The sequence below is a fragment of the Hemiscyllium ocellatum genome, chromosome 12 (assembly GCF_020745735.1).
Source record: "Hemiscyllium ocellatum isolate sHemOce1 chromosome 12, sHemOce1.pat.X.cur, whole genome shotgun sequence".
In the NCBI taxonomy this organism is placed as follows: Eukaryota; Metazoa; Chordata; class Chondrichthyes; order Orectolobiformes; family Hemiscylliidae; genus Hemiscyllium; species Hemiscyllium ocellatum.
In genome coordinates this window covers 34953372-34974276 of record NC_083412.1, presented here as the reverse complement: position 1 = coordinate 34974276, position 20905 = coordinate 34953372, and the positions used below count along the sequence as shown (strand labels likewise).

The 20905-nt window shown below is 39.1% G+C and overlaps 1 protein-coding gene across 1 annotated transcript in view; it reads left to right on the top strand.

The window, feature by feature from the left end:
- The window catches only part of LOC132820725 (glutamate receptor ionotropic, kainate 1), a 116433-nt gene that overhangs the window by 44550 nt on the left and 50978 nt on the right, over window positions 1-20905 (top strand). Inside the window, exons 6-7 of the mRNA XM_060832992.1 lie at window positions 13276-13419; window positions 15523-15630. Of these exons, the coding sequence (XP_060688975.1) occupies window positions 13276-13419; window positions 15523-15630 (252 nt within the window). The remainder of the gene's footprint in view (window positions 1-13275; window positions 13420-15522; window positions 15631-20905) is intronic.

The following is a 20905-nucleotide window of genomic DNA, read 5'->3' as shown; positions in this document are numbered from 1 at the left end:
TTACATCAAACCACTTTATATAGATCTTTTGTGAATGTTCTACAAATAACAAGACAACCACATTATAGTTCCTTGGGTCACTTTATCATTTGACTAGATATTGAGATACAAAAGCACAGTCCTTCAGCAGAAATCAGGAACAAGAATTTTCAGAAAAGAAAATGTAAAGTTTAGGGTTGTCATGCAATTATGATGTTCATATAATCAAATTACTGTCACTACAGTAATAAAATTACAAAATGCAAACATGTACATAAAATTAATACTATTAATTTATCAGATTTTATTGGTTATGTCCAATGCCATTCTATATTAAAGTTTCTGGATATATATCATGCATACTTTTATAACAGTTGAGAATTATTTATTTAATCAATTTTCTCTTTTTGCCAATTGGATCAGACATAATAATATGGTAGTTGAGTAAAGATAACTGCAAAGACATAAAGAGCTGTCCAGAGTTGTTTTTAAAGGGGACCTGAGCAGGGAAGATGGTGGAGCAGCAATGGTAGGAGTTTCTGGAGGTAATTTGTCAGGCACAGCAGCAATTCAGCTCAAGGAAGGAAAAACATGCTAAGGGGAGGATGAGGCAACATGGTTGACGACGGAAGTCAGGGCCAGCATAAAAGCAAAATCATAGAATGTGTGAAATCTTATACAAACCAGCAGATGATAACTAAAAAAAGCAATAAAGGGGAAAAGGTGAAATAGGGTAAGCTAGCTAGTAACATAAGGTTGTGAGAGTTTTTTTAACAGATATATTAAAGATAAGGGAGAGGCAAGAATGTGCATTGGAAAATGAATCTGGAAATATAATAAGGAATATAGAAGATACAAGTAGAAGACCAAAACATTGAGAAAGTTAGAGCGCAGAGGTGAGTATAGTGGACATCGCTAAGGATAAACTACTGGGGAAGCTGCAAGGTCTGAATGCGATATATCACCTGGACCAGATGAACTGTACACCAGAGTTCTGAATGAGATAGCTGAAGGGATTGAAGAGGCATTGATGATGATCTTTCCGGAATCACTGGAGTCAGGGAGGGTCCCATCGGACTGACAAATAGCTAATTTAAACACTCCTGTTTGAGAAGGGAGAGAGGCAGAAGACAGGAATTTATAGGCATCATAGCTGACATCGGTTATTAGTAAAATTTTAGAATCCATTATTAAGAATGAGATTGTGGAGTACTTGGAAGTGCACAAAAATTGGGCTGAGTCCACATGGCTATGTCAAGAGCAGCTTCGCCTCTCGGTTCTGTAGAATTCTTTGTTTATCTTGCTAGTTACCCCTTTGAACAACTATTTGGCATGATCTATTCGATTTCCAAGTCTGTTAACAAGGTGTTGCACAGGAGGGTGCTAAATAAGGTGACAACCGATGGTGTTAGGGACAAGGTCCTGCAATGGATAGAAGATTGGCTGATTGGCAGAAGGCAGAGAGTGAGGATAAAGGGCCCTTTTCTCAGGATGACCTGAAAATATCCTGAAGAAGGGTTACAACCAAAATGTCAACCTTTCCACCTCCTGATGCTGCCTGGCTTGCTGTGTTCTTCCAGCCTCCTGCTTGTCTATCTTGGATTCCAACACCTGCAGTTTTTTTTGTCTGTAACCAAGTTTGTACCATTGTGAAGTCTCTTTAAAGGAGGCCCACTTCGAAGAAATTCTCTGTCTTTCTCAGGATGGCAGCAGGTGGTTAGTGGGTTTCCGTCGGGGTCAGTGTTGGGATCGCAAATAATCACATTATAGATAACGATCTGGATAAAGGAACTGAGGGCATTGTTGCTAAGTTTGCAGATGGTACAAAGATAGATGGAGTGACAGGTAGTGTCCTGAGGAACGCTACAGGGGCCTATGTTCAACTCCCACCAGGGCAGATGGTCGGAAGTTGAAGATAATGGAAATGAAATCTGGAATTAAGCTTCTATGGAATTAACTGGTGTCAGGGAAGCAGGAAAGCTGCAGAAGGACTTGAACAGGCGAGGAGAGTGGGCAATGAAGTAGCAGATGGAACAAAATGTGGGAAATGTTAGGTTACGCACTTTAGTCAGAAGAATAAATATGTAGACTATTTTCTAAATGAGGAAAGGTTTGTGAAATCTGAAGCACAAAGGGACTTGGGTGTCCTAGTTAAGGATTATCTTAAAGACAACCTGTGGATTCAGTTAACAATTAGGAAGGCAAATGCAATGTTAACATTCATTTTGAGAGGTCTAGAGAAAACAAGAGCAGAGATGTACTACTGAGGCTTTATAAAGCTATGGTTAAACCGCATTTGGAACATTGTGAGCAGTTATGAGCTCCATATCTAAAAAGCAATGTGTTGGCTTTGGAGAGGTCCAGAGGACATTAACAAGAAAGATCTCTGGAATAAAGGACTCATCATATGAGGAGTGGTTGAGGACCCTGGGTCTGTACTCAATCGAGTTCACAAGGATGAGGAAGGAATCTGATTGAAACTTACAGAATACTGAGAGGCCTGGATAGAGTGAATGTGGAGGATCGAGGGCACAGCCTTGGGTGGAAAGGATGATCCTTTCGAACCGAAATAAGGAGGAATTTCTTGAGCCAGAGGATGGTGAATCTGTGGAACTCATTGCCACAGAAGCCAATTCATCAAGTGTCTGTATGACAGAGAGAGGTTCTTGGTTAGTAAAGAGATCAAGGGTTACAGGGAGAAGGTAGGACAGTGGGGATTGAGAAATGTCATGATTGAATAACAGAGCAGACTCAATGGACCGAATGGCCTAATTCTGCTCCTGTGTGTCATGGTCTTTTTTTTTAAATGAGCCATTTTCAAGTTGATGCTGTAAATTCTCAACAATAATTCATTCAATTAAAGGATATAGTCCAACAGGTTTATTTAGAAGCACTATCTTTCAGAGCGATGTTCCTTTATCAGGTGGTAAGGAGCATCATTAGAGCAGCACTCCAAAACCTAGTGCTTCCAAATAAATCTGTTGGACTATAATCTAGCGTTGTGTGATATTTAACTTTGTACACCCCAAACTGAATCAGTAAAAGGAAATATGCTTAGGTGATTTTTTTTTCACTGTGACTATGGCATTTTTCTTTCTGATTTCCCTTGGCAGAAGGTGCTGACTTGAGCTGAGTGCTGTCGATAGCCACAGGCTGCTTTGTGGCTTTTCCCCAGCACAGCTATTTCTTATCAATGAGGCTGCATAACGAGTATTAGAAAGCTATCTGACTGAGGGTGACACAGAACTGATCTTATCTCATCACCACTCCATTGTTGATGACTACACACAGCGAGAAAGACTTTTAAATATTTCATTTGTTGTCATGCAAACATTTTAATTCTTTTACATGTGTCTGGTATTGGTGTTTCAAACATTCTTTGATAAGGTACACTCAATTACAATTGGGTAACTGGTTGTGGTCAGCATCACAAAGGACTTGTTCAAATCTGAGAAGAGGAATGATTTGCAATACCTTTGATTTTACTTTCTGTGGCTCATTGTAGTGTGAGAGCAAAATGATCCAAGCAGAATTTTATTTGTGTTGTTACTGAACCACTACAAAATATTTAAAACTTGAGAACAGATTTTGGGGAGTCATAGTTAATGTGCATACAGTCCTTGCATACACAGAACAATATGAAGTAGTGTTCTTATCCCATGGTTGAGAATGATGAGGATACTATCAATCACAACAGAGATTTACATTCAGATATATGTACATCTCTTCAGAATTTAACAATAAGAACTGCAGATGCTGGAAAACTGAATCAAAAACAGAAATTGCTGGATAACTCAGCAGGTCTGGCACTACAGAATCACTACAATGCAGGAAGAGGCCATTTGGCTCATTGAGCCTGCACTGACTCTCCAAATGGCAGCCCAACCAGATCCAACTCCCCACCCCATTTTTGTAACCTCGCATAGGGTTTTAACCCTGCCTAAGCGCACATCTTGGGACTGTGCGTGGAAATCAAAGCACCCGGAGGAAACCTATGCAAACACAGAGAGAATGTGCAAGCTCACACAGAGAGTCAGCCAGGGCTAGAATCAAATCCTGGTCCTTGGCGCTGTGAGGAAGCAGCACTAACCACCGTGCCACCATCTGTGAAGAGAAAGCAAAGTTAACATTTTGAGTCCAATGACCATTCTTCAGAACATGTTTTTACACTTTACTTAGACTCTCTCTTTTCATGACCCAGCTCATTCCTATGAAGGGCTTATGCCTAAAACGTTGATTCTCCTGCTCTTTGGATGCTGTCTGACCTGCTGTGCTTTTCACTCTCAACTCTGACCTCCAGCATCTGCAGTCCTCGCTTTCTCCAACTCATCCTCTACCTGTTTGAGAAAATCCTTTTGAAGAGTTCAGTGTAGGATCTGAAAAATTGATATACCTATTCACTTGAATAGCCGCAGAATTCTCAATGATACCTAAACCAATTGCATGGCACAGGTCCCAGAGACAGCTGCCTGTGTTTAGTGACACCTGCCTGTGTGTGCCAGGATGCCAACTGCGTCATTCTGAACACTTCATTTCTTTTTCTCCCCATCAGGAACCAGCAATTATTCACCAAAAGTGTTATGTTTTTGAAAATGAATCTCTGCAGAGAAATTGTATTTCCTAATTCTTTTTATTCATGTGTATGGGATGGGCATTTATTTAGAAGGGAAAAATATTTATGCTTTCTTATTTTCATTTTTATGACACAGCTGCTTGTGCAGTTTTAAATCCCTGGGATGACATGCTGATATTGATGAGCTTTCTTTCCCCTTTGAGGAGATGTTAGAAGAAGTAGCGAAATGAGGCACTGATGGTGAAGGTGACCAGTCACCGATAATATTCTAAACCTCTTTAGCTTGGTCTTTCAGGAGATGGTGAAGAGAATATAGCAGCCACTGATGCTGATGATTTGTTGGCAGAAGAGGTGCTCAATCTTGCTACATTCTTTGATAGCATCAATGTTCCTGAAGTCTGTGCTGTCTCCTTTGGGGGGAAAGCAGCTTTCTTTTATTGGGGCGGTGATTAAAAAGGTGAATTTGTCTACATGTTCCACTAAACCCATCAATGACAGGCAGGCAGCAGCTACTGTGAATGGCTATAGAAATCCCTTCAAGTAAAGAAGGCCAAAGCACTGTAGAAAGAAAAAAAGATTGAAATCCTACACTCTCACTAGAATCGACTCCAATTTGCCACCCACAAGAAATGGAAAAGAATTTGGCAAAGTTTCAGGAGCCTCAACTGAAGATAAAGGAGCTGCCAATGTTGTAGGCTAACTGCAATGAATAAGCTCAAATTGCAGTTGCCCCAACATCTGAAATGACAGCAGCTGAAAAGGAGCCTCTGGCTGGTGAATCACAAATGAAAACCAAGGAAGATTCAAACTTTTCTGCAGGCAGCAAAATGGTCTCAGACGCTTAAAAGTTCCAGATTATGGAGTTGGGAGCTTTCAATCACATCTGAAACAGACAAATAAATGCTGGCATTTCAAATATCATGGACATATCTCACCACTATTTGCTGAAATCAATTTGTATGTGAGATGAGCTTACGGCATTGAGTAAGGAATGTTACCGTGAACTTGGTACATTTTAAAGAAGAACTTCTCAGAAGCAGCTAAACAAATAGTTACTGACTGAAAGTTGTTGGTTGTAGCCTATTCGAGGTGAATAAGAAGCTTAAGTCTACATTTAGACCCAGCCAATATTGAGAATTTAGCAATTTATTAATCTACTGTATACCAATGTACCTGGAGTCTGCAATTGAATCTCATCAGCAAGCCATGGAGACACTCATGATTTCTTTCGATAAAAGAGTAAAGGCTCAACCCACTGAGTTTCAAGCTGAGAGGTACCCAAGGAAAGTTGAGCATCAAATGGAGGTGGAGGATATTAATTTTAAGTAAGGTTTGGAAACATCTAGCTAGGCTATTTTTAATTTTAAAAATGAAGAGTTAAACTCCCAGTTGAGGAAGGGTCACTCAACCTGAACATTAACTGATTTCTCTTCACAGATGCTGACAGACCTGCTGAGCTGTTCCAGCGATTTCTGTTCTTGCTTCTGATTTACAGCATTCGCAGTTTTGTTGTTTTTTAAAAAAATTTACATTACTCACTTGTGGTGGAGTAACTGTTTCCGAACACAAGCATGCCAAATTTAGCTGTGACCTTACCAGCCCACAGAAAACATGTTTAAGATGACGGCTTTCTGTGTGCTGAAATATACCGGATTTTGTTTTCAAAAAGCACTTTTTCTTAACTTATGCCTTTTTATTCAGAGAGTCGTTGGAAATTTACAGCACGGAAAGAGACCTTTCTGTCCAACACATCCATGCCAACCAGAAATCCTAACTGATCTCGCCCCAGTTGCCAGCATTTGGCCAATATCCCTTTAAGCCTCCCTATTCATGTACCTATCCAGGTGCTTTTTAAACATAATTGTACCAGCCTCCATCACGTCTTCTGACAGTTCATTCCATACACTCACCACCCTCTGTGAGAAAATGGTGTCTCTTAGATCCCTTTTTAAATCTTTCCTGGGAAAACAATCTTGACTATTCACCCTGTTCATACCCCTCATGATTTTATAAACCTTTATAAGGTCACCCCTCAGCTTCTAACGCTGCAGGGAAAACAGCCCCAGCCTATTCCACCTCAAGCCTCACCCTATAGCTCACACCCTCCAACCTTAGCTTCATCCTTGTAAATCTTTTTTGAATCCTTTCAAGTTTAACAACATGTTTCCTATAGCCCTTTCATTCTTTCAGAGGATGTGAGACTCAGTACCATTTATTGCCTATTCCTAATTTTCCTTTGAAGTGAATGGCTTGCTAGGCCATTTCAAAACATTAATCAAGAGTCATCCACATTGCTGTGGATCTGCAGTCTCATGTAGACCAGACCAGGTAAGGATGGCTTGTTTTCCTTCCCTATTATAGAACATTAGGGAATCGGAGGGGTTTTTCAATAATTGATAATATTTTTATGGTCGCAATTAGAGTTAGAGAGGTCTACAGCACAGACAAATGGCCCAACAAATGTGTGCTGGCTATAAACCTAATTAATTACTGAGACTAACTTTATATTCTCCTATGTTGGAATTTGAAGCTTTGTCTTCAAAGCATTAACCTGAACTTCTGGATTATGAGGCTTTGTTAACATTTCCATTTTGCCATCCTTCTGGATTATGGGTTTAAGCTTAATAGAGTGAATGGTGATTTTTATATTGATGAAATCTTCTGGTTCTGTTTCTGTATGAATCTATATTTCCCACGTACCAACATAATTCAGAAAATATTGTTACTAAATAACTGCATCACCTAAAAAAGGAGTTAACGAGTGAAAATGGAAAGTAGCCCTTGAGAAATCCCACAAGGAGACTTCTGAAAAATGATTCTCAGCCCTGCATCTGAAAAGATGAAATGAGTGCAACAGGAAAACATTGACCTCAGGTCAAGTATCTTAAGAATTATCAAAATTAGATGTCCTTCCTCTTGCCAATATAGCTTTTGTAGAGAAAATACCTGAAGTTAATGCTGAATTTACATGCAACTCTGCAGATCTGAGTGTTATGCAGCAGATTTCCATATACCTGAGTAATGATTTTTGTGTCCAAGAGGGTCTCATTTCTGAGAGTCGTTAAGCTCATTCTGTTATTGATGATGGTGGAATCCCATTTTCTAATATTCTTCCCAAGATATCATTGTCTGCAGAGGAGAACCTCATGCTGAAGAGTGTGTTTTTGGTAGTATCACTACTGACAAAGAGAAATTCTTACTTAAGGAGTAGTACAGAAATAATTTCTTTCTTCACAATGTTCTTCTATCCTCTTTCCATCTACCAAATTCATTCCTCTATGAGGTGTTGAATAATTCTCTTGTTGCGAGAACATACAACTGTTAACGTCTTCATAAGAGCTGAAAATGCTACCATCTCTTCAATCCAATATCTTAATCTTGCCCCAGTGTGCAAAGGAGATGATGATAATTCAAAGTTTAGTCTAGTCTTCCTTCGTTATTGCAGCTTTTATAATCAGGAGTCACAGCTCAGATACCAGCTTATGCAGACAGCTGGCTTCCCACTTCACAATTTTGTTAATCTTCCAAGAAGAAGGTGCACAAATGTTTAGTCTCCACCACCAATGCTCAGTAACAGCTGTGTATACTATCTGCAAGATGCACTGCAGAAATTCACAAAAGATCCTCAGACAGTGCCTTTCAAATCCACACTCACTACCATTGAGAAGGTCAAGGGCAGCAGTTACAAGGGAACACCACAACCGGTAATATCTCCTCCAAGCCATTCACCTCCTGACTTTCAAATATGTACTGTTCCTCCACTGTCGCTGGACGGGAATCTTGGAATTCCCTACCTAATGGCATTGTAGGTCTGACTACAGCAGTTCAAGAAGGCAATCTTGTCAGGGTGGGGTGGGCAGCTAAATGCCAAACCAGTGAGTTACACCCACATCCCATGAGTGAAGGGGGAAAAAAAATCATGCTGTTATGACAGGTGAGGAGGGTGATCTTCGACCCTATCTTTTTAAACCCCTCTTGGTTGCAACAAATACTTTTATTTAATTTTTGGAATCTAGTTATCAAACTTCAATTAAACATGAAAGGGAACCATTTCTTTGATTTTCTTCGGTGAAAGGGAGTAGAGCTTTATTGCTGATTAAAACTGAGGAAAGTATAGATAAACACAATAGCAGACACAGTAATAAAGCTTTTAAAAGAAAGAAGATGGGGAGAAGTATCTTGAGTACAGAGTGGGTAATAATAGCAAAGACAGTGAATGAGAGGATCAGAGCAGTTGTTTTGTTGTTTTCTTTCCTCTATAATGGTAAGGCTGCAGACATCCTAGAGTTCATAGTGAATGGTTATTGTTGTTCCATGGCTTTCAGCAGCTAGTTTCTTGGCTTGAGGGATATTGACAAAGAGAAAAAGAGAGAAGAATTTTCATTATCCTTGCTGTTATTAATCTATATTGCTTTCTCTCTCTTTTTGCTGCTCATAGACTGCTGTTGATATACTGTTTCTGTGCGGAATCTGGTGTCTCTGCCATTGTTTCATTTAAAGCTGGATGGTTAAAGGGAACCTTTCATCTCCCCATATGTGATATTATGATGTAATTGTGAGTAAAACAAAGCATGCAAATTTCTTGACACCTCACAGAGTTTCAGTGCCTCTTGGTAAAGTTAAAAAAATCACACAACACCAGGTTATAGTCCAACAGGTTTATTTGGAAGTATAAGCTTTCAGAGCGCTGCTCCTTCATCAGGCTGCTAGTGTTCTGAAAGCTTGTGCTTCCAAATAACTTTAACCCAGTGTTGTGTGATTTTTAACCTTGTCTACCCTAGTCCAACACCGGCACCTCCACATCTTGGTAAATATAGTAATTCTGATGCAGCTAATTTTGTATATTCCATGTGGGTTGCTTGGGTATGTCAAGTCACAGCAGACAAATTAAGTCACTGTCTTTTTTTAAAACAATTTGTATTTCATGAAAATTTCAGATATTAATGTAATAATGAAAGTTGAACATTTATATGCACAATTATAATGATATGTCATACACATTTTAAAATAGTTGTTCATGTGATGTGGTCATCACTGGTGAGATGAATATTTAATTCCCATCCCTAATTGAGTAAATTCTAATCTCAAGTAAAGGCTATGAACCATCAACATTTTTCACTTCTAGTTAAACTTTGAACCCTTTCAGAAGCACCTACACAAACATGTAGAGAGACATGTTTAAACAAATAAATTATTGGTTTTGTGGAGGAGAGGACAAGTCCTCAATAGCAGTAGTTCATGGGATCGGCTGAGATCATCATTCTGGACCATTCCGAAGACTTTCTGATCTTCAGTCACTTCTCACCAGGTTTCTTCTTCTCTTCACAGAAGACACAGAATGATTAATACACTAACTGCAACTTTAACCAGTAACTTGTAGGAGGAAATAACTAGCTTTCTTCTGACTGCAGGTATTTTTACTGCAGAAACAGAGACACATTCTTTCCTTCCTACAGTCCGAAAGCTTTCCCACTGTATTGTTCACACCCACAAGCTGTTCAGCTCTGCAAGAACCAATGTCAAGAGTTGTTTTCAGGTGGATGACTTTTGGCGTCTACAACTGGTTTGTGTAATAGTGTCCAGTGTATTGATTTGTTGCCAGCCAAATCCCAAATATTATGTACTGTCTTGGTGCTGGGCTATGGACAAACAGCTTCCCTCACTGCTTGGACAAAGCAGCACTGTAAACACCAGCAGTAACTTGTTTATAAAACTGTGTCAGTTTGTTCCGGATTCCTTGGTTTGAAAATAGTACTTTTTCCATGTCAATGTACAATCAAAGATACATAAAATAAAATGATATCATCTTTACACCCACCTGCAGCCCTTCAAGAAAGCAATGAAATCAATTGGAGATTGATACCAATAATGAAAGCTACATGGACAAGTGTGGAAGTAGAGGTGGGATTAAAATGTACATAGTTTATAAAGTTGTGGCAAGAGAGAATTTTGGGAGCTGCACATATGGGTTAAACTACATCGGTGATGGTGGATCACATGGAACAGGGACTTGAGGGTAGAATGCTCTAGGGCAGCCTTGCTCTACCACAATTCTGGATATAGTTTATGATTTGGAGATGATATAGTTTAGGTAGTGTTACTAATTTGCACTATTATGGTGTCTAGCCCTTATCTGTCCCAAGCTCCCTGGAGTTGATAATGATATTTATACACAGAAGTCTCATGAAGTAGTTAATGGGACTGATATTTGAAACTAGAACAAAAAAAATCTGTAAACTAGATGACCCATGCTAACTGCAAATTGGTGCTGATTTTAGATAGTGTGAGGCAACCACAAAATGTTATACCCAATTCACATTTTATAACTTTGCAGACGTTTCAGTACTGTTGGGAAAAAATATATATTTTGTCAATCTTTTCATCTCTCACTCAGCAGACAATTCACAAGAAATACCAAAAAAAGGGGAAAGACAACTTTTATACTAAATGTGTACAAATATTTGTTTTCATTTTATTTATATTCTCACTAATTGTCCTGATGAGTGTAACACAAAAACTCTGACAGAATTAGCTTTTCTTCAGCAATACTCAGCATCTGTGTTACCAACTATTTGTTGTAGGAACTTCTTAAAAACAACTGAAATCTCTTGTGATGATGAAATAACAGAATAATTTCTGAGTCATACTTGATACTAAGACACTTCATTGATATATAATGGACAGTGAAGAAGTGGACAGTGACCAGATAGGCAGGTGGAGTTTAATTTGGATCAGTGCATTGCGTTGCATTTTGTTAAGGCAAATCAGAGTAGGGCTTATACACTTAATAATAGGGTCCTAGGGAATGTTGATGAGCAAAGAGACCTTAGGGTGCTGGTTCATAGTTCATTTAAAGTGAGTCAAAGGTAGACAAGGTTGCGATGCCTGAAGTAGAAAGAGTTGAGCTTTGCATTTGGCTCTTCAATACAGGGTCATAGATTTCTTGAGAAAAGACCAAATAGTGCTAAAAGTGGGGAAATCTCACACTGATGAATTAGGGAGTGTATTTTTACATATTTATTAACATCATCAAGGAAGAGTTGAGAAAAGTTTACTCTGCATCTTAACTATCCTCTCCTGACCTACAAATGGCTCATGCTGATAGCTTCTAGAAATGGGTATATATTCTTTTCCTCCCTGTTAGCATTAGCAGCATTAATGAATGTGAAATTCTTAATGTTCAAAAAAAGGTAGTTTGCACATGTGAAATGATAAATTTATAGCTAGCTGTGTATGTAGGATAGTTTGCTATGTGTGTGAATACTTGTGAAAGAGCTGCTGTAACTCAGTAACATGTGGAAAATCTACACCAAAATAATATTTTTGATTTTATTTGTTAATTATGGGATAGCTGAAATTCTTTTTTAAAATTCTTTTATGGGATGTGAGTATTGTAGGCATTTATTGCACATTTTTAATTGTCTTTTGGAGGATGTTGGTGAGCTGCCTTCTTAGGAGAAAGTGAGGACTGCAGATGCTGGAGATCAGAGCTGAAAATGTGTCACTGAAGATTCCTGAAGAAGGGCTCATGCCCGAAACGTCGATTCTCCTGCTCCTTGGATGCTGCCTGACCTGCTGCGCTTTTCCAGCAACACATTTTCAGCTCAGAGCTGCCTTCTTAACCCACTATAGTTCATAAATGTAGCAATAGTTCCATATCAAAATAGCATGTAATTTGGATTGACATGTAAACCTGGGGATGTTTCCATTCATCTGATATCCTGCCATTCTAATAGTAGAGATCTTGGGTTTGAAACGTGCTATGTGAGTGAAGGGAATGAACATTTAAGGTGCTCATTAAGTCAGTTGTTATGCACTGGATGGTGTCAAGTTTCTTGAGTACTGTTGGAGACTTATTTGTCTTAAAAGAAGATCATTCCATCATACTACTGATTTGTGCTTTGTTACATGTTCAGGGAAATCAGGAGGTGAGTTATCTGCAGTAGAATTCCCAGCTTCTGTTCTGCTCTTGAAGCCACAATATTAAATGTCTGGTTTAGCTAAGTTTTTGATCTATGGTAACCAATGATTGATGGTTAGGAATTCATTAATTATAAGGGGAAGAGGATTAAATGTTCTATTTTTAGCGACGATCATTACCTGGCACTTGGCATGAATATTACTTGCCACTTGTCAGCCCAAGTTTGAATGCTACCCAGGTCTTGCTACATCTGGGCATTGACCCCTTTATAGTCTGGAGAGTTGCAAATGGACTGTAGTATTTTGTAATCATATGCGAATATCTTTCAATCATATAATAATTACTGATGAAGCTGTAAATTTAGTTGAGCCTCGAAGACGAGGCTAAGGAGTTTCTGCATTGATCTGGTGCTAAGCTGATTAGTCTCCAATAACCACAACATCATGCTTTGTGCTAAATATGACTTCAACCAATGGAGAGTTTTCCACAAATTCCTACAACCTCATTATTCCCCATTGCATATCCTCCAAACATCACTAAATCATTTTTCATATTGTAGCTTGAATCTTGCTATGTCTAATGCAATGTTCTAAAATGTAATGTAAATGGTTTAAACTGTGGGATGGTGATATGGATTCTATTTCATATTACGAATACATTTCTTATTGAATATAAGATTGTGAAAATATATATACAATCAATGGTGTCACCTGTGTTTAATTATCTCTGTCCAATCTTAATCCAACATTAACTGTCTGATTCATACCTGCTTTTGAAATATTGGTTCGATATTTTCTGGCAGACAGATGCAGCCCTGATGTATGATGCGGTGTATGTCGTATCTCTAGCTTTTCGGAAGGCATTTCAAATGACAGTCAGCTCTTTACAGTGTCATAGGCACAAGCCTTGGCGCTTTGGATCCAGGTTCATGAATCTCATCAAAGAGGCAAGTAAACTGTTTATCTTCAGTGATTGTTTTTTCAATGGGGATTTATTTCCCACCTCAGTGCATCTGTTTGAACAGTTGGAGGATTTGTAAGAGTGGGACAGCTACAAGTTTCACATCAGTGAACCTAGTAATACTTGCACAGAAACAAAAATACATATCGCCAGCTTATTAACTTACCCACCTATTTAAAATAAAGTACTAATGATTGGCTACTGTTATGGTTTGGCAGCACTCCAGAGTTCCAATGGTTATGCATCACTGTCAATTTTAATTTCCACTGGCTTTTGCTTGTCTCTAGAGCAAACTGATGTCTTGGAAAAGGATACAAATCAATAGATACTTTCCAATGTAAGTAAGGAGAGATTTTAAGGAATGAGCAATAAATAATGTTGACAGCACAATCATATCTGCAGCACGTTTTATATATTTGTAAGTAAATATTACCAATATTACAGCAGATTTTTCTCTTCATTGCATTCAGATTTGAGATGTAGGAAATAAGAGGCAAGGTTTGAGAGGTTTTGGGTTAGGTCTCCAGCATCGCTACACTATCCAATGACTTTTGTGAGTAAAACTTCTCTCCAGGAAAGATTGCACCAGCACATGTTGGAGATTTAATTCAATGCCCTTTTGCCTTATCACCTGAGGGCACCCAAATGCAAAGATATTCCAAAGAAAGATTGGCTGTGAGAGCTCCACTATTCCCTACATAGATCGGGAGTCTGAAGGATCATCAAGGTCAGTCCCCTTTATCTAGCCGCACCATCCTCAGGGCTCCAAACCTCCTGGTAGAACACTCTGATGTGAAGCCAAGAGGATAGCTGGAGATCTCCCACGTCTGTTGCTATGTTCCTGCATCTGCCCCATCTCCATCCCTCCCCAGTTAACCTATTTCCAACACGGGCTACCACATTCTGGGTCAGTCACAGTATTTTGCTTCAGGCTGGCTGACACCTAGTGGAGTTATTGACTTCTGCATATCATTTGATAAAACTGTCCAACTAATTTACTGCATTACAGCAATTGGTGAACTAACAGAGAATCCCAGGTACTCAGCAAGAATACAAATAGAAGATTTGATACAATTTTATAAAAATATATTATTAAATATAGTTCAGGTGTAGTATTATAGACAACATAATAGCTGAGGTTATAGGTTTGAAACTTACCAAGTATTTTGGCACTGTCTTCTGCTGTGAGTATTTAGGGATTATAGAAAATTTAAAAAAAAACATTCTGTGCAACAAATTGCTGGACGTAATCTGGACTTGATGTCTCATATACTGTGTTGTCTTTATTTTTTCTTCACTATTGATTCTCGAGCATTAGTAACGCAGAATCTGAAGGAAAAATTCACGCTACAAAAAAATGGGAAATTATTCAGTATGTGTCCCACATTAAAGAGTAATTTGTTTTTCAACAATGGCTTAAATTATTTGATGAGTTGCTGGTGATGTTGTGGACATTTTGTGCTGATTAGTTATGTGACTAGTATTCAAACCTTGAGCACAAGTTAATATCACAGAGAATGTGTTCTGTTCAATATTTTACCTAATTTTGAGCTAAAGAGATTGATATCTATTAAAGTAAGGTACTCAGATACCAATGCAATCTATTTTGAACACGTTTATTTCTATACCATTTGAGATGGAAGCAGCAATCTTCTTGTTTTCCAAGTCCTTTCTTATGGCAAAAACGGTTAATAAGAATGAAAAACACATCATGCAAATATACTTGTATATTCCAGAATAAATAGAATGGTAATAACTTCTGCATTGGACATTCCAAGCAATTTCTTTTTATGATTTTTTTTGTCCTGGCTAAATATTGATGTCTGAGTATTAAGCCAGGCGCAAATTGAATGAACTGACCCCAGGGCCCTAGTTACGAATCGGCACTTCCAATCATAGTGCTCACAACTCAGACATTGATGCTAAGTTTCAAAATATACCCTTCCGTGCCACTTGAGTGTAAGCTGATACTGATTTGGAGATCTATAATTTATACAAACAATGCATATGAATGATTGTTTAACCCCGCTCTTCAATCTGGTGACAAGTGAAGTGAAACTAAATGTGCTTTTGTAATATTGTCCCTTAGACACAGTGGGATGGCCTGACAGGGCATATCACCTTCAATAAAACTGATGGTCTACGGAAAGATTTCAATTTAGACATTATAAGTCTGAAGGAGGAAGGCCTGGAACAGGTAAATGCAGTGTTTTCCATACTAATGCAAGGATTTGTTTTTGATAGCATCACCATGTATATTAAAAGCATTATGGTCAATACCATAAACTTATTAACCTTGAAGCAATTCTTAGTTTTCTATTTGAATGTCTTTGTTGTCTGGAGAAGATTGTGATCTAAGAAACCAAAGTCTTTTTTTTAATCATACAACATGTGTTTGCATTAGTTTGATATGATTTAATAACAGTCCCACCTCTCAGACAGCATATTGAGTTCAAGGTTCAATTTAGCTCTTGTTATCTAGAGTGACACTATCTATCAAACTAAGAGAAAACTACATTTTCAAAGATGTCCATCAGATAAACATGTTTGCTGCTTCCAGTAGTTCAATTGGATCCTACCTGATATCAGTCAAACAACTGTATTCCCTTATTGTCCTGGCTAAAATGAACTCATTATAAGCGTAATCTAAAAAAATACTTGACCATTAATCAAAATACTCTTGTGAAATCTTTCTGTATATAAAGTCCACACTGCATGTGTTTCATGTCCAGATTGGGATATCTGGTTGGCATGGTTGGGTTGGATCGAAAGGTCTGTTTCCATGCTGTACATCTCTATGACTATGACTCGATGTCCAATGAAATACTTCTCTGTAACTTGTTATATGTAATTTGCTTTGAGAAATATGCTAAATAACGGCAAATCATCCTCTACATAGCTCCATTTAGTTATTGTCTTTGTGGTATAAATGAAATATTCTTGTTTTGAAGGATTTTTTTTCTTCAATGGTACATGTGCTTAAAGTTCAAGATTGTTAATTTACCAATGTACAAACATAATAATCTGGTAAACTGAAAGCTCTATTTCCTATAGTAAAATGAAAGTATATATGGCTAATAACTGAGAAATGCAATTTTTAAAATTTAAGTACAACCTATAGCACTACTTTCAGAATTTTCTGTTTTAAGATTTCTGTCAGCAATTCTGGCAGTACCTGTGGAGTTAACATTTAACATTGTATGATATTTTATTAGAAGTTCTAGGGGATTCCTGCCATCCCAGATAGTTGCCAAGTTAAGCATAAATTCTTGGATCATCAAAGTATGCTAAGCACATGCCTGACCAGCAAACATCAAAGCAGTCACCTTCATGAGGATTTTTTTTTCAAATAACTCTTCTGGTTGTCAGCTTTATCCAAGTAGAAAGTTTGTGAGAAAAGTGGTGATAGACAGATTGTCCTATAACCAGGAACGTCCGTTTAACAATTTGTATTTATTAGCATGCAACATCAGTCTGAGTCCACCAAACTTACAAACGTAGTGGGTACAAGGTGACAAATAGCCAAAAGTAAGTTTTTGCAAGTTTGTGCACAACATTTTGAATGCAGTCGTATTTGTAGTTGCTGTAAATATTATCCAAGGTACGAAGCTTTGGAATTCAATTCCTAAATTCCTGCATCTCTCTAACCTTGTCATTAAACCTAGCAAAAGTTTTGGTCATCCCTCCATCCTTGGTTATAGTCCCTACAAATCAGACACTGCATCAGACTATTCACAACCCTAACACTATGCTTGACCTGAAGGGAAACTTCAGGCCCCTATATTCTCCATCATCAAGACTATCTCTGGAGCAGTGGTCATCCCTGTCCCTGCTTTGAACACACCTGTTACTGAGACTATCAACCAGGGCTTGTTACCTATGGACTTGACTATTCTAATGCTTTCATAACAGTCTCCTGTGTTTCACCCTCATACCCTCCTTTACTTTTACTGCTGCTTGTTTCCTAACATATGATGCTAATTCCTGTTCATTGAGCACTCTTATGTTGATTGATCTATACTAGCTCCTGGTCAAACAATGCCTTGACCTCAGTGGTTAGCGTCATTACTGCCCTGATTCTAGCCACAACTACAGAATTTAACACAAATAGATTAATGGGAGGGATCCTGAAGTTACATTGTTCATCGATCAGCTGCAAGTTAGCCTGTGAATCTCCCAAAGGCCATTAGAGAATTTATTAGTTAGAGGAGGACTTCTTCCATTCTGTTCTCATATCTCAAGCCTTATTTATAGACAATAGACAATAGACAATAGGTGCAGGAGTAGGCCATTCTGCCCTTCGAGCCTGCACCACCATTCAATATGATCATGGCTGATCATCCTTAATCAGTATCCTGTTCCTGCCTTATCTCCATAACCTTTGATTCCACAATCCTTGAGAGCTCTGTCCAACTCTTTCTTAAGTGAATCCAGAGACTGGGCCTGCACTGCCCTCGGGGGAAGAGCCACCACTCTCTGGGTGAAGAAGTTTCTCCTTATATCTGTCCTAAAATGGTCTACCCTGTATTTTTAAGCTGTGTCCTCTGGTTTGGCACTCACACATCAGCGGAAACATGTTTCCTGCCTCCAGAGTGTACAATCCTTTAATAATCTTTTATGTCTCAATCAGATCCCCTCTCCCTCTTCTAAACTCAAATACAAGCCCAGTTGCTCCATTTGTCAGTGTAAGGTAATCCCGCCAGTCCAGGAAATGGCCTCGTGAACCTACACTCCCTCAATAGCCAGAATGTCTTTCCTCAAATTTGGAGACCAGAACTGCACACAGTACTCCAGGTGTGGTCTCACCAGGGCCCTGTACAGCTGAAGAATAACCTCTTTGCTTCTATGCTCAATCCCTCTTGTTATGAAGGTCAGCATGCTATTAGCCTTCTTCACTACCTGCTGTACCTGCATGCTTACCATCATTGACTGGTGTACAAGAACACCCAGATCTCTCTGTACTGTCCTTTTACCTAAATTAATTCCAGTTAGGTAGTAATCTGCCTTCCTGTTCTTGCCACCAAAGTGGATAACCATACATTTATCCACATTAACCTGCATCTGCCATGCATCTGACCACTCACCTAACTTGTCCAGGTCACCCTGTAATCTCCTAACATCCTCATCACATTTCACCTTGCCACCCAGCTTAGTATCATCAGCAAATTTGCTAATGTTATTGCTAATACCATCTTCTATATCATTAACATATATTGTAAAAAGCTGCGGTCCCAGCACAGATCCCTGCGGTACCCCACTGGTCACTGCCTGCCATTCCGAAATGGAGTCGTTTATCACTACTCTTTGTTTCCTATCAGCCAACCAATTTTCAATCCAAGTTGGTACTTTGCCCCCAATACCATGTGCCCTAATTTTGCTCATGAACCTCCTATGTGGGACTTTATCAAAAGCTTTCTGAAAGTCCAGGTACACTACATCTACTGGATCTCCCTCGTCCAACTTCAGAGTTACATCCTCAAAAAATTCCAGAAGGTTAGTCAAGCATGATTTCCCCTTCATAAATCCATGCTGACTCTGACCTATCCTGTTACTACAATCCAGATGTGTCGTAATTTCATCCTTTATAATAGACTCCAGCATCTTTCCCACCACTGAGGTCAGACTAACTGGTCTATAATTTCCTGCTTTCTCTCTCCCACCTTTCTTAGAAGTGGTACAACATTACTCACCTTCCAATCCACAGGAACTGATCCCGAATCTATCGAACTCTGGAAAATAATCACCAACACATCCACGATTTCTTGAGCCACCTCCTTCAGTACCTTGGGATGTAGACCATCAGGCCCCGGGGACTTATCAACCTTCAGACCTAGCAGTCTCTCCAACATCAATTCCTGGCAAATATAAATTCCCTTAAGTTCAGGTCCTTCAGCCACTGTTACTTCAGGGAGATTGCTTGTGTCTTCCCCAGTGAACACAGATCTGAAGTACCAATTCAATTCTTCTGCCATTTCATTGTTCCCCATAATATATTCCCCTGTTTCTGTCTTCAAGGGCCCAATTTTAGTCTTAACCATTTTTTTGCCTTTCACACACCTACAAAAAACTTTTACTATCCTCCTTTATATTATTGGCCAGTTTATCTTCGTACCTCATTTTTTCTCTGCATATTTCCTTCTTAATAATCCTCTGTTGTTCTTTAAAAGCTTCCCAGTCCTCCGTTTTCCAACTTATCTTTGCTATGTTATACTTTTTCTCTTTTAACTTTATAGTTTCTTAACTTCCCTCGTCAGCCACGGCCACCCATGCCTCCTCCTAGGACCTTTCTTCCTTTTTGGAATGAATTGATCCTACAACTTCTGCATTATACACAGAAATATCTGCCATTGTTCCTCCACTGTCATCCTTGAAAAGGTATTGCACCATTGAACTTTGGCCAGCTCCTCCCTCATAGCTCCATAGTTCCCTTTATTCAACAGAAATATTGTTACTTCCAATTGTACCCTCTCCCTCTCAAATTGCAGATTGAAGCTTATTGTATTATGGTCACTACTTCTCAATGGATCCTTCACTTCGAGGTCCCTGACCAATTCTGGTTCATTGCACAATACCAGATCCAGAATTGCCTTCTCCCTGGTCAGCTCCAGCACCAGCTATTCTAAGAATCCATCTCTGAGGCACTCCACAAAGTCTCTTTCTTGGGGTCCAATACCATCCTGATGCTCCCAGTCTACCTGCATATTGAAATCCCCCATAACAACTGTAGTAACATCTTTGCAACAGGCCAATTTCAGCTCCTGATTCAACTTACATCCAACATCCAGACTACTGTTTGGGGGCATGTAGATAACTCCCATGTTTTTACCCTTAGTATTTCTCAGCTCTATCCACACTGACTCTACATCCCCTGATTCTAGGTCCCCCCGCACAAGGGACTGAATATCATCCCTTACCAACATGGCCACCCCACCCCCTCTGCTCATCAGTCTGCCCTTACGATAGCATGTGTAGCCTTGAATATTCATTTCCCAGGGCCTGTCCACTTGAAGCCACGTCTCAGTTATCCCCACAATATCGTATCTGCCAATTTCCAAAAGACCCTCAAGCTCATCCATCTTATTTCTAGTGCTTCGTGCATTCATGTATAGTATTTTTAATTTGTTACTGCCCTCACCCTTCCCATCAACTCCTATTTCACTCAACCTTACAGCATGATCCCTTTCTGAGTTTTCTGCCTCATTGATACAGTTGTCTTTCTTGACTTCCCGTGCTCTAACTTTCCCTTCAATTTCCTTCTTAAACATCCAGTTTATCCCCTTACCACCACCACCCCACCCCCCCCACCCCCCCCCCACCCCGGCTACTTAGTTTAAACGTAGCTGTGTTGCAGTAGCAAACCTGTCTGCCAGAATGCTGGTCCCTATTCTATTAAGGTGCAAACCGTCTCTCTTGTAGAATTTATGCTTACCACAAAACATACCCAGTGATCCAAGAATTTAAATCCTTGCTTC